The following is an 18410-nucleotide window of genomic DNA, read 5'->3' on the forward strand; positions in this document are numbered from 1 at the left end:
TGGGTATTACCCCCTTCCCAGGCTCCAAACATCTGCCCCAGCCGTCTGCTTAACCTCCGCTAGAGACTAAAATTATGGGGGACCCCCACGCCAATTTTTATTTTAATAAATCCTTTATTTTAACACTAAATGACAAGTACAGTAACCAACACTATCACTGTACTTATTATATATGTGACTGACATGTTTCTATCTATCTAATCTATGTGTGATGCTCTATTCTTTCTGTTATAAATTGTCGGGTACAGATGCTGAATTGCCGGCCGGCTTTTTTAAAGAGACAGTGCATGAAAACACTATTATTTTTTTAAATAAATCCTTTACACTAAATGACAAGTACAGAAAGCAACACTGTCACTGTACTTCTTATATATGTGACTGACATGTTTCTATCTATCTAATCTATGTGTGAAGCTCTATTCTGTCTGTTATAAATTGTCGGGTACAGATGCTGAATTGCCGGCCGGCTTTTTTAAAGAGACGGTGCATGAAAACACTAATATTTTTTTTAATAAATCCTTTACACTAAATGACAAGTGCAGTAACCAACACTGTCACTGTGCTTCTTATATGTGTGACTGACATGTTTCTATCTATCTAATCTATGTGTGATGCTCTATTCCTTCTTGTCTAAATTGTCGGGTACCGGTGTATGCCGCTGCTGAATTTGCCGGCCGGCTTTTTTAAAGAGAGTGTCTTCTGAGCAGTTTGTCAGCTTTTGGACACCTTTGCAGGTGTTTTCTATGTGTTTCTATGTGTTTTTGTTTGCCTGCCATTGGTTTTAACGGTGTTCGACGGTGTTCTAAGGTGTTCGACGAACAGTTCGACTAACAGTTCCTCGAACATCCCGGTGTTCGACGAACCGAACCGAACCCGAACACTACGGGGGTGGCTCAACACTACCCAGGAGTTCAGGAATGCTCAAAGGAGAATATAACTTAGAGACGTTGGCTACTAAGGACTAGAGAGATAGGTGGTACTAGTAATCATCTCTAGAACTGGGCTCTACAGATTAACGTGGTAATGAGGGCGCCAGCAAAGATCAATCAGTGAAATCTGTTCACCGCAAAGTAGCATTGCTGACTTTTAGTCAAAATGTTGGACTTTGTCCTCCATTTCTTTTCATTCCATATACAATGTTGACAGAAATGCAGTATCACTGATATGCTTCTTACCCATACACCGAGACCCTCTGTCATGTGATATTTCAGGAGAAAACACCCCCTTTCTCATAAAAAATGTTCCTATTTTCTTAGCATTTCTGAGGTTTCTTAGCTTGAAAGTCAGCCCATATATTCCTTAGCTCTTCTCCAGAGTAATCCTGCACTCTGACAACATTCCTAAATTTGCAGTGGTCATAATTAAGCCTATATGTGATAAATGCACCTTTAGGGGATTCACTAAGGGGAATGTGGAGCTCATACAAACAAATTCCCATAAAAGCATCTTCTATGGGGATGACTCTAATTTCTTGTGCCACATCATAGATTTTGTTTGCCATGTCAAGTGAAAATACATATCCAGCTCCAGAGCCATAGGGTGGGTAGGTATCATTTGGATAGATTTCCTTAGGTACATATGACTTAGAAGCCTTGTTCCTCACAGCTCTCGAGTTCTCAACTAGGGCTCCTGCAAAGTAATTTGTACGAACAGGTAAGTCTGGATAAAGAACATTATGAATCAGGTAGTCTACATTAAGAAACATGTCACTGTCTACTTTCATGGCGTAGCTCGCAGAAGGACAGAATTTGGTCACCCACTCCATACCCATTAAGGTTTTTAGGGTCAAATTGTAATAGGTGTCCATGAAGTCTTGCTGTATGATGTCCCCAAAGGTCATACTTTCCTCCTCTAACAAATCCTGGGTTTGGCTCAGAGCAATCTGAGGTAGACCCACCAGAAAAATCATGACCACCTCAACATCATAAATACTTTCATTTCCCCATGTTTCTCGGATTGTATGTCTAGATATTAGTGTTGAGCCACCCCCGTAGTGTTCGAGTTCGGTTCGGTTCGTCGAACACCCGTGTGTTCGCCGAACTGTTCGTCGAACTGTTCGTCGAACACCTTCGAACACCGTTAAAACCAATGGCAGGCAAACAAAAACACATAGAAACACATAGAAAACACCTTCAAAGGTGTCCAAAAGCTGACAAACTGCTCAGAAGACACAACTAACACATGGAAAAGTGACAACTACATATAGTCATGCGAAAAGAAAAGAGGTGGAGGAGTAAAAGGAGGGGGAGACACAGATATAGGCATGTCATGCCCTTCTAAAATCCAAAAAGTGAGAAGCCGAGACGGCCAGTCCGCTCCTGCCCGTGCCACCTCCGTGTCGCCGGGTTTGTGCCAGAGCCGCGGTGAACCCTGACGGCCAGCCCCCCTCTCCCAATACTGGTGCCTGTCCGCTGGTGGGTCGAGAGAGCCCCCCTGTGGTGGAGGCAGCTCTAAGCTTTTTAATTTAAATTGTCCCTCTAATTTGAATGAATACACTTTAAATCCATTTACAAGGATCTATTGGAGGGCAAGTCTCATGCCAGCAGCCGCGTAATTCCAGCTCCAGTAGCGTCCACTAAAGCTGCTGCAGTTACAAAGCTTTTATAAGGATCGAGCTCGGCTGTCCACCGCAAGGCATCCTAGTGCCAGTCCCAGCCCCTATGCCTTGGGGTGCCTCCTGATGCTCTTCACTAAGTATCCCGTGGTCCCGAAGCATTTCCTTTGAAAAAATTAAGTGTCCAAACTACAGGTGGTGTAGCTTGCTTAACAGCCGGGATAATCCGCTGACTAGCAGACACTGCTACTAGGCACAAAGTATTTCCTGGGCTAGATGCAGTTAAAAATTTGTAAGTAGATACTCTCGTTGGATGCTGAGAAAGCATTCCATAGAGTCTCCTGGCACGCCATATATGATTCTCTTAAAAAGCTTGGGGTAGGGGTCTAGGGGACCCTTTTATAGCCAAAATCACGGCCCTGTATCACAATACGTCACCTAGGCTGAAGATAAATGGAACTGTAGCACCGAGGGCTCGGTTGCTACAGACGTATTGCACCTCACCCAGAGGTGTGATATCTCACTCTCAGATAAGGATGGAGTGTGGATCAGGACCCGACACCTGCATGCATTACACCACATTGCCGTGGGGCAGGGCGACCAATATGCCCCTGAGATGGGCACGACAGTCCCTGTCCCTGGCTGGAGTGGGGGGAGGGAACACTGAGGAAGGGGAACCCTGCAGTGCAGGAGCAGGGAGGAAGCAGTTCCTGGGTGCATTGAGAAGGGAGTATAAAAGGTGGGCACCATCTTAGTTCAGTGCAGAGAAGTCTGAGCAGAAGTGGCAGGGAGCAGGGGCTCTGCATGAGCTCTGCTCCGGAGGCGGGCCTAGTAACAGAGGCCCAGGCCTGCAAGAGGGAGAAGGAAGGAAGAGGAGCGGAGAAGGCTCCAGGAACGAGGAATGAAGGGATCCCAGGGGTGCGGACGGGCGAGTCGCCACCGCACGCCCGAATCCACCTGCGTGGAGGGGTCAGGCCAAAGGGGGAGACCGGTCCCCGAACTAGTGGAGGCAGGAAACGACCCTCAGCTAGAAACCGGAGGCTCTGACATTTTATGTGGCGCAGCCCCTTGCTCCACCCACTAGGAAGGCACCACATAGGGTCAGGGAAACTGGCGCCAAGTTTACCAAGAGGAGGCCCGAGGCAGCCGGACAGAAGTGTTGGTAAGAAAGGCCAGACAAAGGACACACAAAGGGGGTCCTGTGAAGCGCTCCAAAGTTATCTGGGAGTTGTCTGAGCCCCTCACCTGGTGAGCACAGTACGACGTGGGCAGCCGTTACCTGCAGACGTGGTCTGGATAATAAGAACTGTGAGTAAAGGCCCTGAACTGCATCACTGACTCCGTGTCGTTACTGCTGCTGCCCTGCACCATCACCCCCATCCTCCGCATACACTGCCCTGAGGCTATACTCCTCCCATGGGGAGTTATGCTACGCTCTGCTGCACCCACAACACCAGCCTTAGCGGTCTGCCCTGTAGCGGCGGTTCACTCTGACCGCAATCCACGGGTGGCGTAGTCGGACATTTAAACATCAAAACCACATAAATAGTTCCGCCACTGGTTTGACCGCCCTGAGCCACGGAACCGGATCGCCGCCACGAAGACTACAACCACCAGCATCCACCAAAAAGGGTCCGGCTCCAGGTGTCCCAAGGCCCAGGGGGTGCGTCAGAACATTTTCATCACCTTTCACAATCACCAATGGGACAAGGCAGGGATGTCCTCTGTCCCCTCTCTTATACATCCTAGTGACGGAGCACCTGCTCTCATCAATTCGCCATAACCCCAATATTAGGTGGATTGAGGTGGGAGGCACCGAGTACAAGTGCTCTCTATTTGCTGATGATGTCCTAGTATATATCACTCAATCACATATATCCATCCCTGCTGTTATAGCTGAAATAGATCACTTTGTTACATGGTAAAATTTTAAAATCAATGCAGCGAAGTCTGAGGCCCTCGATGTCTCCCTCCCTAAATCCATATAGGATTCCATCCAGTCCAACTTTCCCTTTGCCTGGCCCTCACAGGGTATCAAATACTTAGGAATTCCTATTCATAGAGACCTCTCCCATCTATGTTATCTTAATTTTGGGCCCTTTATTGAACAATTCCATACAGACCACGGTTGGCAAGTTAGAACTGTAAGATTCACTACGTGAACCACTGGTGTTTTGTGGAAAAGCACATGTACACCGCGTTCCAAATTATTATGCAAAAAGTGTTTAGGAGTGATAAGGGAAGAATTTGTTTGTTTGTCAGTTAAACTCATTGATGGTGATGTGTGTCAGGGCTCTTTATATCACTGTAAGCAATTGCAGACACCTGTGCTAATTAGTTTGGCAGGTGTGTCCAATGAAAGGCAAGACTACTTAAGAAGGCTCTCTCACATTATTAAGCAGCCTACATTTTCTGCCAAAATGGGAAAGAAAAAGGATGTGTCGGCTGCTGAGAAGCAACAAATTGTGGAGTGTTTAGGTCAAGGCATGACTACAATCAACATTGTGCGATGATCAGGATGAAGTGTCTTGGCAATCAAGAAGTATGTAGCTGATTCACAGTACACATGTGTGCGTGCTGATAAGGGCAAATTGAGGACTCTTTCCTACAGGCAATTACGTCAGGTTGAAAGAGCAGCGGCAAAAAAGCCTTGTCATAGCAGCAGACAAGTTTTTGAAGCTGCTTGTGCCTCCAACGTCCCCCGAACAACAAGATGCAGGGTCCTTCAGAGGTTTGCAGCTGTGCATACGCCATCCTGTCGACCTCCTCTATCCACTTCACACAAGCAGAAACGGCTCCAGTGGGCCAAACATTACATGAAGACTGATTTCAAAACTGTTTTGTTCACGGATGAGTGCCGTGCAGCGCTCGATGGTCCAGATGAATGGAGTGGAGGATGGCTGGTTGATGGACACCCCACGCAAACACGGCTACAGCGCCAAGAAGGAGGAGGTGGAGTAATGTTTTGGGCTGGAATCATGGGGAGAGAGATTGTCGGCCCCTTTAGGATCCCTGAAGGCGCTAAAGATGAACTCCATAATGTATGTGGATTTTCTCAAACAGCACTTCCTGCCATGGTTCAAGAAGAAGAACCGTGTATTTCACAGCAAGATCATTTTTCTGCATGATAATGCACCATCTCATGCTGCACATAAAACATCTGCATCTCTGGCTGATATGGGCATAAAAGGGGACAAACTTATGGTGTGACCCCCATGCTCCCCTGACCTCTACCCCATTCAGAACCTTTGGAGCATCATTAAAAGGAGTGTCTATGATGGCGGGAGGCAGTTCACATCTAAGCAACAGCTCTGGGAGGGTATTCTGTCCTCATGCAAAACAATTGAAGCAGAAACCATCCAAAACCTGACAAATTCAATGGACGAGAGAGTTCAGAAGCTCCTTTCGAACAAGGGGTCCTATGTGAAAATGTAACATCACCTAGAATAAAGTTTTGAGTTGAAAACTGTTTGATTTCAGTTTCTAACAACCTGCTAATGCTTATAATTTCAAAAATGACCATTTTTTTGGTCTTTATTAAAATGAAAAGGTTGATCGAAAAGTTTGGGGGATCTAAGAGTGTGGCAACCCAGTAGTCATGATTACTTCGAATTCTGACAATATGAGGGTCATGCTGCAGGTAGTGCAGCAAGAAGGCACTTATGTGTCTTGCGCATCTCGGAGCCCCAAAATTATTTTCCGGGCTAGATGCAGCTAAAAATTATTTTTAATTTTAAATCTGGTGAAGCTTATTATAGATGGCCTAATAGGATCAGTGCTGCACACTGCTACAAAGCCCAAATTATTTTCCAGTCAAGATACAGATAAACATGATTAGTAATTTGAAAGCTTAAAACGGTTGGTAGGGTGATTTTAACCAATCATCAAGCTTTTACTCTCCCCAGGATGACACAGGGGTAGAAAAGTCGTTTCGGATCCATGATTTGTTCATCTTTATGAACGTGAGTCTGTCTACATTATCAGTGGAGAGCCGCGTGCGCTTACCTGTCAGCACACCACCAGCAGCGCTGAACACACGTTCAGACAGAACGCTGGCTGCGGGGCATGACAAGATCTCCAAGGCGTAAGTGGCTAGCTCCGGCCATTTATCCAGATTGGAAGCCCAAAAAGAGCAAGGGTCCAGTGACACAGTCGTGGCTTCAATGTTTACTTGGAGATACTCCTGTACCATCGTCTCTAGGCGTTGACTATGTGTCAGACTTCTTGTCTCCTGTGGCCTTGCAAAGGATGGGCTAAAAAAGTGGTGAAATGATTCCGCAAAATTGATGTTACCAGCAGATACTGTGGTTCTGTTACGGTTTGAGTGCTGAACACTTGACGGTCCCACGGTTGGCAAGTTGGAACTGTGAGATTCACTACGTGCACCACTGGTATTTTGTGGAAAAGCACATGTAAGATTCTGCAACAGTCTCTGCTGATACTCCTGCATGCGTGCATCCCTTTCTATGGCAGGAATAATTTCTGCAAATTTACTTTTGTACCGGGGATCTAACAGTGTGGCAACCCAGTAGTCAGGATTATTTCTAATTCTCACAATTCGAGGGTCATGTTGCAGGTAGTGCAGCAAGAAGGCACTCATGTGTGTTGCGCATCTAGGAGCACCAAGTCCCTGTTGTGTTGGTGGCGAGGTAACAATCATGCTTCCTTCCTCTGTCCTCTCCCCCCAACCTCGCACAACAGAAATGTGATCAAGGTCTCCCTCATCTGATGAGTCTTCCATCAGTTCGTCCTCCACTTCTTCCTGGGCTTCTGCACCTTCCTCACTAGTTTGGCTGCTACCATGCGCCCTGGTAAAACCATCACCCCCACCCTCACATGCCTGCCGCCTTGGTGCTGCCGACCGTCTGGACCTTGCAGATGTTAGCCCTTCCGCATACAACTCCTCCTCCTCTACTTCCTCCACCTCCTCTTGTGCCACCACCTGACTCCGAATTCTGTTTAACATGTGCTCCAGCATGTAAATCACCGGAATAGTCATGCTGATAATGGCATCGTCAGCACTAAACATCTTCGTCGCCATTTCAAAACTGTGCAGAAGGGTGCATAGGTCCCTGATCTGAGACCACTCCTCCAGCGTGATTTGCCCCACCTCTGAATCTCGTTGGCCCAGGCTATACGTCAGAATGTATTGCACCAGGGCTTGTCGGTGCTGCCACAGTCGCTGCAACATGTGCAGAGTTGAATTCCACCGGGTAGGCACATCGCATTTTAGCCGGTGAAGTGGCAGGCCCAACGACTTCTGTAGAGATGTAAGTCGCTGAGCTGCGGGATGCGAACGGCGGAAGTGAGCACACAGCGACCGTGCCCTCTGCAGAAGGCCATCTAGTCTGGGATAGTGGGCTAAAAATTGCTGGACAACCAGGTTCAACACGTGAGCCATACAAGGCACGTGTGTGACATTGCCCCGGCGAAGGGCCGCACCCAGGTTTGCAGCATTGTCGCACACGGCCTTCCCTGGTTTCAGGTCCAGTGGAGACAACCATTCATGAAATTGGTTCTCCAGAGCTGACCACAACTCCTCAGCTGTGTGACTCACATTTCCCAGACATTTCAATGTAAAAACCGCCTGATGACGTTGATCCCTACTGCCAGCATAGTAAGGAGGTGTGCAGGATCCCTTCTGCGCAGTTAGAAAGCTTGTGGCATGACCAGACAGGCTTTGGGTGCAGGTGGAAGACCGAGAGGAGGTTGAGGAGGCAGAAGCAGTGGAGGAAAAATGACATAAAGAGGATTGACGCACAACTCGTGGGGACGGCAAGACTTGGACAGCAGCCCCTTGTCCTGCTGTCACCATAGTTACCCAGTGCCCAGTCAGCGACATGTAACGCCCCTGTCCATGCCTACTCGTCCAAGTGTCTGTGGTGAAATGCACCCTGTCACACACAGAGTTTCTCAAAGAAGCGGTGATGTTGTGTGCGACATGCTGGTGGAGCGCAGGCACACCTTTCTTTGAGAAGTAGTGCCGACTGGGCATCTGGTACTGGGGCACTGCGACGGACATAAGGTCTCGAAAATCCTCTGTGTCCACCAGGCGGAAAGGCAGCATTTCTGTAGCCAAGAGCTTGCAGATGGTGAAATTCAACCTCTTAGCTTTCTCATGGCTAGGAGGAAATGGTCTTTTACTTGTCCACATCTGAGGGACCGAGGGCTGGCTATTGTGCTTAGACGGGGTTGATAAGGGTGTCCCCGGCAAACTGCCGGTCTGTGAGGAAGATGCAGGCGGACATGTTAGGTTGCCTTGATCCAAAGGTGGTGCTATCGATGTCGGACAGCGCTCAAGACCAGCTGGTGTTACCACCTCCAAAGAAAATGATGACCTGCCAATCACACTGGCTGTTGCGGGTAAAGAGGTGGCAGGTCTGCGCCCCAAAACAGGTGTGACTGCTGTCCCCCCAGTCACAGAGGATGAAGAGGCCGCGGATGCACAAGATATGGCAGACGGTGGTTGGCCCGGCCGGCTAGACCGCATTGTAGCACACTGAGCTTCCCACTGCAACTTATGCTTCATGTCCATGTGCCGGTTCATGCATGAAGTACTCAAACTATGTATTTTTTGGCCTCTACTTAGCTTTTGCTGACAAATGTTACAGATAACACGAGTTGGGTCATCTTTATCGATCTGAAAAAATGCCCAGGCTATGCAAGGCTTAGCACCCATGCGACCTGAAGAGCCACCACGACTTGTGGTGAGAGGCAGAGTTGTGTTTGAGGATGCAGTTGTTGACGTGCTTCCAGTACTACGTCTCTGTCCAGGAAGGCGCAACCTGACCTCGTCGTCACTAGCATCTTCCTCCACCTCCTCTGCTGACCTCATCTCTTGGCTGACTGTGGGTTGACAGTAAGTGGGATCTCCGACCTCATCATCATCACCCTGTGCGTTATCACACCCGTCGTCCTCAGAGCCAACCTGTTCCTGCCCTGACAAAAAACTAAAGTTGTCGCTCCAATCAGGTATTTGAGTCTTATCATCGTCTTCCTCATTGTCTCCACCAACAGGAGTTACAGTTTGGGAATGAGGGTCTACATTATGGTCAGAACCTTCTGCGTCTGGTCCTGGATCCGACTCATAAAGATTCTGGGCATCAGTGCAGATCATTTCCTCGTCTGGATTCACAGAAGCGCTGGAGTCGACCTCTGATTCCCAGGCTATAGTATGAGTAAACAGCTCTGCAGACTCAACCATCTGTTCTACCTCATACTCAGACGGGCAGCTGGAGATTTGGGAGCTGTGAGGAAGCAAGTGCGATTTGGGTGACACCTTTGAGGACTGGAGTATTTGTGATGTTGAAGTTGATGTGGAGGAGAGCCCACTTAAAGGAGCACTTGATATCCGTTGAAGCACCTGCTGTTTTTGTGCCTCATCTGGAATTTGTAGCGATTGGCGTGGCCGTAAGAAAGAGATCTTATCACATTGTCCGCTAAAAGAAGTAGACATTTTAGTTTGGCTGGAAGATGGTCTTTCTTCTGCACCTACCCCACGGACACAACCTTTTTTCCCCTTCCCAACACGCCTATTCCCCTTTCCACCAGCAGCAGGCCTTTTTCCACTCATTTTGGTGGTTAACTAATTCACAACTCTGGAGTTGTTTGCACAAAAAAACAATGGATGGTAACCGAGCAGAGCTGAGTGGCCAAACTGTGGTATTAGGCCAAAACTATTGGCTGGGTTAGATGCAGAAAAAAATTATTTTTAATTTGCAACCTGATGGAGGTCAGTATAGATGGACTAATAGACCAAGTCCCACACACCGCTAGAAGCCCAAATATTTTTTCAGAGCTAGATGCAGAAAATTTTTTTATTCAATTTGCAACCTGATGGAGGTCAGTATAGATGGACTAATAGACCAAGTCCCACACACTGCTAGAAGCCCAAATATTTTTTCAGAGCTAGATGCAGAAAAAAATTATTTTTAATTTGCAACCTGATGGAGGTCAGTATAGATGGACTAATAGACCAAGTCCCACACACCGCTAGAAGCCCAAATATTTTTTCAGAGCTAGATGCAGAAAAAAATTATTTTTAATTTGCAACCTGATGGAGGTCAGTATAGATGGACTAATAGACCAAGTCCCACACACCGCTAGAAGCCCAAATATTTTTTCAGAGCTAGATGCAGAAAAAAATTATATTCAATTTGCAACCTGCTGGACGTCAGTATAGAAGGACTAATAGAACAAGTCCCACACACTGCTAGAAGCCCAAATATTTTTTCAGAGCTAAATGAAGAAAAAAATTATTTTTAATTTGCAACCTGATGGAGGTCAGTATAGATGGACTAATAGACCAAGTCCCACACACTGCTAGAAGCCCAAATATTTTTTCAGAGCTAGATGCAGAAAAAAATTATTTTTAATTTGCAACCTGATGGAGGTCAGTATAGATGGACTAATAGACCAAGTCCCACACACCGCTAGAAGCCCAAATATTTTTTCAGAGCTAGATGCAGAAAATTTTTTTATTCAATTTGCAACCTGATGGAGGTCAGTATAGATGGACTAATAGACCAAGTCCCACACACTGCTAGAAGCCCAAATATTTTTTCAGAGCTAGATGCAGAAAAAAATTATTTTTAATTTGCAACCTGATGGAGGTCAGTATAGATGGACTAATAGACCAAGTCCCACACACTGCTAGAAGCCCAAATATTTTTTCAGAGCTAGATGCAGAAAAAAATTATTTTTAATTTGCAACCTGATGGAGGTCAGTATAGATGGACTAATAGAACAAGTCCCACACGCTGCTAGAAGCCCAAATATTTTTTCAGAGATAAATGAAGAAAAAAATTATTTTTAATTTGCAACCTGATGGAGGTCAGTATAGATGGACTAATAGACCAAGTCCCACACACTGCTAGAAGCCCAAATATTTTTTCAGAGCTAGATGCAGAAAAAAATTATTTTTAATTTGCAACCTGATGGAGGTCAGTATAGATGGACTAATAGACCAAGTCCCACACACCGCTAGAAGCCCAAATATTTTTTCAGAGCTAGATGCAGAAAAAAATTATATTCAATTTGCAACCTGCTGGAGGTCAGTATAGAAGGACTAATAGAACAAGTCCCACACACTGCTAGAAGCCCAAATATTTTTTCAGAGCTAAATGAAGAAAAAAATTATTTTTAATTTGCAACCTGATGGAGGTCAGTATAGATGGACTAATAGACCAAGTCCCACACACTGCTAGAAGCCCAAATATTTTTTCAGAGCTAGATGCAGAAAAAAATTATATTCAGTTTGCAACCTGATGGAGGTCAGTATAGATGGACTAATAGAATGATGCTATGCCCAAAAGATTTTACTTCACTAGGTGCAGTAAAAAAATTGGTATTCTATACACAGGTGGTATATCTTGCAACACAGATAGGCTACTCCACTGACTAACACACTCTGCAATAGGCCAAAAAGGATTAGCTTTGCTAGATTCAGTCAAATGCTGTGAAAAAAACTTGCACAGCACAGGCACAGACCTGCCTGGCAAAAACTGATAGGAACTGATGTAACCTAGTCCTGAAAAGGACTCCAATTACAATTAGTCTTTACTCCCACAATCTATCTATTTAAGAGCACAGACCTGCCTGATAAAAGTCGTAGGAAATGCTGTAACCTAGTCCTTAAAAGGACTGCAATCACAACTATTCCCTACTCCCAAGCTATCTGTATATTTGTGCGAAAATTGGCTTGAAATTAACAAGGTATAGCGCACACAGCAACAGCGGTGCCGTCTAACACGCAGCTGCAGCAGTGAGAAAATGGTGGCGACGGGGAAAATGGCTTGGTCTTATAGGGCAAGGACATGTGACATACACTGCCAATCACACATGCCCTTGCTTGTGTGAAAAAAAGCACTTCGCTCCGTGTGTGCGCTGCTGATAGGCTGACAGATTGCACCTCCCTACTGCAAATGCGGGAAAGAGAAAAAAAAATGGAGATCTTCATTGTTCCTGCAGAGATCCATCCCCTGCCCCTCCCCCCGCCCCGCTGTACACTCAAACTGCGTATTAACATTAATTTTCATCATTACTGAGAAAAAATCCAGTTATGATTTTGGTGCACGAACAGTTATCGAACATAACCTCGAACAGCCGAATTTTTCTCAAATTGTTCGTGTTCGCCGACCGGCTCGAACACCGCCCAAAACAGCTCGAATTTGAGATTGGCGAACAGTTCGAGTAGAACAACGCTCATCTCTACTAGATATCAAGTCCTGGCACCGTACAACCACCATTATAACAAGGAAAGGTTTCCGGTTCTTGCACTTTTCCGGTTGGTTAATGAGGAACTTGTATGGAAATGGGTATGGAGGAGCTAGGGGGTGCTTGAACGATGGGTAAGTCAAATTATTCACAGGTTTATTTCTCTCCTGTAATTTTACAGAATCTTCAATCCATTTGTTAATTATTTTTATTTGTCCTTCGTAGTAAAATAAGTATCCGAACATGAACATAAGAATCAGGAAAAATAAGCTAAAACATTTCTGGAAGCAGATTCGTCCATTCATTTTCATCTCCAGAGATCAGTACTTTACAAGGAATTCTGTAAAAGTGAGAGAAAATGTTAAAAACAACACAGAGATGATAAGACGTTGACATTAAATTGCATTACATTTTTTAAATTCCCATTGTGTACATAATGATGAGAAATAAACAGAGGTCTGAATGCAGAATCTGTAATATTTCCCGTATACCACCATCTACCAGGCTCAAAGGCAGTGGTGTAACTTGAAACTGCTGAGCCTCAATGCAAAATCTGTACACTTCTAAAGAGTTTCCTCATCATGAGAAGGTCTTGATACTTTTTTATTTGAATTTTTAAATATGTCTAGTGTTGAGTGAGCACTAAAATGCTCGGGTGCTCGAAGCTCGGGCCGAGCTCGCCGTGATACTTGGGTGCTCGACCCGAGCAACGAGCCCAATGTTAGTCTATGGGAGACCCGAGCATTTTTGCGGCGGCACCCCCGGCAGTCTTTTAAAAGCCTAACAAGTGCCCAAAACGATAGTGACAGTGCTCAAATGACATGGTGATCGCCCCAGGAAGCATTTCTGACCCCCAGGTCACTGCTGTCAACAACGTGGTAAGAGGTATTAAGCCAGTTTTAAGGGCTCACAATAAAACGTTCAAAAACGAAACTGAAACTGCTTTCCTGTGAAATATGTTAAGGAAGTTCCTTTCCAGGGTAAAGACTTGTGTATAAGGCAAAATAAATAACCAAAAAAAAATACTCCTCCACACCTTGGGCTATGTTCACAAGTAGCATTTTTTATGCGTTTTTGCACTTTTGTATTGCTTTCAACCGTGACAAATGCATTCACCAGGAAATGTAATTTTAACATTTTACAACCTTATCTGCCCATGTGCTGTGTGACACATGCATACAGTGCTGAAAAGACATGGGAACAGCATGGGGAAGACCCCTGGAAGCATCTCTGACTCCCAGATCACTGCCTAAAAGTATGCCCATCAGAAGTCATCCTTGCCGCATCAGAAGATGCAGACTTGCAACTATCCCCGTGCAAGTTCTTGTCCCAGGGCAGTGTTCAATTGTACCTCCCCCATTCCTTGCAATGCAAGCGCAAATATGCAGCCAACCACCCACCCACCCCCAGGCTGCAATACCATACTGCTTGCTTGCACTTGAAATTGGGACTTTTAGGCATGTGCAGGCGGAATCTGGCCACCACGACATGCCTGCGTTGGCGGCCTGGTATCCATACTCAGTCCCCAGCCGCCCGGCAGCCGGATGTCCATACTTGGTCCCCAGCCGCCCCTATTTCTCCTTGGAACATCCCCCCACACACTTTTCTTAGCCCGGCCTGCTTTAGGGCAGCATTGGGCGAGCCCACCAGAGAAACAGGCTCCTCCGGTGGTCCCTGGCTTCTCCATCAGGGGAGTTGAGAGTGCCAAGATGAGGACCATGATGATGATGATACAAGTTAGCATCTGCTTTGTTTTCTTGGAATGCAAGCGCATGTATGTAGTAGCGGCTTGGCCTGAGGTGGTCAGCATTTTGGCGCATATCCTACCTCCTCCGAGGATTGCTGGATGTTTTCCTGCTACTATCCCAGTTCTATGACTCCAGTTAAAACAAAGTTTCAGGTGATAAATGATGGATTAGGTAGTGGCAAAGGAGAAAGAGCAGGAGGAACAGGGACCATTCACATCAATATCAGGCCAGTCAACCACATATGTCTTGTAGGATATGTTTCTGTAACAAAAGGAGCGGTTCGGCTACACAGTTATAGGGCATACAGTGAGTGCAATGCCTACCAAAAGTTTTGAGGCACTCCAATGCCCCTTGGAAATGAAATGGAGATCAGAGGGCCTTAACTAAACCGTTTTTTCCATTTATAGCAACTGGGTCTCCTGTACAGTGTTGGCCTAAGCAGTGAATAGAAGACTGTCCAAAAATTATGAGGAACTGCAATGCCCCTTGAAACAGACGTGGATTACAGCGTACTAAAAACCTTCTACCCATTATTGGGGAGTGGGTCTCCCTTAGTTTTCGCCTTTGCATTGATAAGCAAAAGCTGACTAAAATTAGGAGGAAATGCAATGCCCGTTGGAAGAGTCATGGAGGTTAAAGGTAATTAAAAACAACATTTCAATGCCCCTTGGAAGAGCTGTGGAGTTCAGAGTGGCTTAAGAAGACGCTTTTAATGCCCCTTTGAAGAGACGTGGAGGTCACAGTAGCTTAACAAGATGGTTTTAATGCACCTCGGAAAAGTGGTGGAGGTCACAGTAGCTTAACAAGATGCTTTTAATGCCCCTTCCAAGAGCCATACAGTACAGCATATTACAAACATTATTCCCATTATTGGGGAGTGGGTCTCCCATAGTATTTGCTTATGCCTTCCAAGCAAAAGCTGCCAAAAATTAGGACGGAGGAACTTGCGATGCCCCTTACAAGAGCCATGCAGTTCAGCATATTACAAACATTATTCCCATTATTGGGGAGTGTGTCTCCCATAGTCTTTGCTTATGCCTTCCAAGCAAAAGCTGCCAAAAATTAGGACGGAGGAACTTGCAATGCCCCTTACAAGAGCCATGCAGTACAGCATATTCCAAACATTATTCCCAATATTGGGGAGTGTGTCTCCCATAGTCTTTGCTTATGCCTTCCAAGCAAAAGCTGCCAAAAATTAAGACGAAGGAACTTGCAATGCCCCTTACAAGAGCCATGCAGTACAGCATATTCCAAACATTATTCCCATTATTGGGGAGTGTGTCTCCCATAGTCTTTGCTTATGCCTTCCAAGCAAAAGCTGCCAAAAATTAGGACGGAGGAACTTGCAATGCCCCTTACAAGAGCCATGCAGTACAGCATATTACAAACATTATTTCCATTATTGGGGAGTGTGTCTCCCAGAGTCTTTGCTCATGCCTTCCAAGCAAAAGCTGACAAAAATAAGGACAGAGGAACTTTCAATAATGGCAACACGGACCACGGTCACCCTGGTGGTATAGTGGTGGTGGAGGCTGAGGATAAGGAGAAGAACATAAAACAGCCGAAATGAGGAAGCGTATACCCATGTGTGGGTGTGAAGCGGTGCATGTGAATTCACCTCCCGAAATAACACAGTGGATTTGACTTCATGTTACTCTGCTGTCATTTGGTGGTGATGAGAAGTCTGGCCCAATCCAGCCCTTGTTCATTTTGATAAGGGTCAGCTTGTCAGCATTGTCAGTTGACAGGCAAGTGCGCTTATCAGTTATAATTCCCCCAGCGGCACTAAAAACACGCTCCGATAACACGCTAGCGGCAGGGCAGGCCAGGACCTCCAAGGCGTACAGACCGAGTTCATTCCAAGTGTCCAGCTTGGATACCCAATAATTAAAAGGCACAGAGGAATCACGGAGGACGCTGGTACGGTCGGCAAGGTACTCCCTCACCATCTTTTGAAACTTTCCACTCCTTGTGAGAGTACCCCGCGCCTCAGGGCCTGTAAGCTGGGCGAGTCTCAGAAAACTGTCCCAGAACGTTGACAGTGTTCCCCTGCCTCTGCTGGATTGGAGTTAACTCTCTCTCGCTTGTATGCCTTGGTTGGTCAACGAACTGTGACCTCTGCCGCTAGCGTGTTCAGATGGGAATTTTTGTAACAGTTCTGCAGCAAGGGCCTTCTGGTACTGCCCCATTTTTATAGACCTCTCCACCTCAGGAATAAGAGAGTGAAAGTTCTCCTTGTAGCGGGGGTCTAAAAGTGCCACCAACCAGTAATGACTGTGACCCAACATTTTGACAACGCGAGGGTCAAGGTTAAGGCAGCGTAGCATAAAGTAAGCCATGCGCGCCAGACTGGTAACGGGCAAGACTTCCGTGTCCTCACCAAGATGATGACTGACCATGCTCTCCTCCTCCTCCTTCTCCTCCTCCCTGTCCTCAGGCCACCCTCGCTGAACAGACGGTATGACAGTTGTTCAGGTACTACCGTCTACAGTGCATGATACAAGCATCTGTTCTTCCTCCTCCTATTCTCCCTCATTGTCCCCCAATGCACATTGGAATGAGATGAGGCTGGGCTGTGTGTAATCGACCGCTACGGCTTCTTGATCCATCTCATCATACTCTGGCTGCAATGCCTCATCTTTAATTCTCTGCAGAGAGCGTTGCAAAAGACAGACAAGTGGGATGCTGACGCTAATGATGGCGTCATCGCCACTCACCATCTTGGTGGACTCCTCAAAGTTTGTCATGATGGTACATATGTCAGACATCCAGGTCCACTCCTGAGGTCTTTTGTGTGGAGTCTGACCTGAATATCGACGGCCTTGTTGCAGTTGGTAGTCCACAACTGCTCTCTTCTGCTCACAAATCCTTTGCAACATGTGGAGGGTAGAGTTGCGAAGTGTGGGGACATCACACACCAGTCGGTGTGACGGAAGCTGCAAATGCTGCTGCAACACAGCAAGGGCGGCGGAAGCTCTAGCCAACTTGCGAAAATGAGCTGACAGGCGGCGTACTTTGACGAGCAGATCTGGCAACTCGGGGTATGATTTAAGAAACCGCTGAACCACGAGGTTAAGCACATGAGCCAGGCATGGTACGTGTGTGATCTCGCCTCAGAGCCGCCACCAGTTTACGGCCATTGTCACACACGACCATGCCTAGATATAGGTTCAGCGGTCTCAGCCACAGATCTGCCTGCTCTTTCACAGCTGTCCACAACTCACAAGCAGTGTGAGGTTTATCACCTAAACTTATGAGTTTTAGCACAGCCTGTTGCCGCTAGGCTGAGGCAGTACTGCAGTGCTTCCAGCTTGTAAATGATGTGGTGATATCTGAGATGGAGTCTGAACATGAGGAGGAGGAGGAGGATGATGCGCAGGAGCTGTACACTGTGGGGGCAACTCTGACTGACATAGGACCCGCAATCCTCGGTGTGGGGAGGATGTGTTCCATCCCAAGGTCCGACTGGGTCCCGGCTTCCACTATGTTTACCCAGTGAGCCGTCAGGGAGATGTACCGTCCCTGGCCACAAGCACTTGTCCACGTGTCCGTTGTCAGGTGGACTCTCCCAGTAACTGCGTTGTTGAGGGCACGGCAGATGTTTTGGGACGTTTGCTTGTGTAGTGCGGGGATGGCACACCGGGCAAAATAGTGTCGGCTGGGGACCGAGTACCGAGGGACGGCCACCGCCATAAGGGTGCAGAAGGATTCCGTCTCCACTAGAGATGAGCGTTGTTCTACTCGAACTGTTCGCCAATCTCAAATTCGAGCTGTTTTGGGCGGTGTTCGAGCCGTTCGGCGAACACGAACGATTTGAGAAAAGTTCGGCTGTTCGAGGTTATGTTCGATAACTGTTCGTGCACCAAAATCATAACTGGATTTTTTCTCAGTAA

General features: G+C 46.6%; 2 protein-coding genes across 2 annotated transcripts in view; both read right to left on the minus strand.

The window, feature by feature from the left end:
• Nucleotides 1–934: 934 nt before the first annotated feature.
• LOC141167380 (beta-1,3-galactosyltransferase 2-like) lies at nucleotides 935–1972 on the minus strand (the record flags this gene model as incomplete). Its single annotated transcript, XM_073654789.1, has 1 exon — nucleotides 935–1972. A coding segment is annotated over one exon (720 nt), but the record flags the coding sequence as incomplete, so codon positions are not given.
• Nucleotides 1973–12937: 10965 nt separating this feature from the next.
• The window catches only part of LOC141165353 (beta-1,3-galactosyltransferase 2-like), a 223095-nt gene continuing 217622 nt past the window's right edge, over nucleotides 12938–18410 (minus strand). The window contains exon 2 of the transcript XR_012251148.1: nucleotides 12938–13109. The gene's annotated coding sequence lies outside the window, so the exon portion shown is untranslated. The remainder of the gene's footprint in view (nucleotides 13110–18410) is intronic.

The sequence above is a fragment of the Phyllobates terribilis genome, unplaced genomic scaffold (genome assembly GCF_046119375.1).
Source record: "Phyllobates terribilis strain yellow unplaced genomic scaffold, ASM4611937v1 Scaffold_11__3_contigs__length_659146591, whole genome shotgun sequence".
Lineage (NCBI taxonomy): Eukaryota > Metazoa > Chordata > Amphibia > Anura > Dendrobatidae > Phyllobates > Phyllobates terribilis.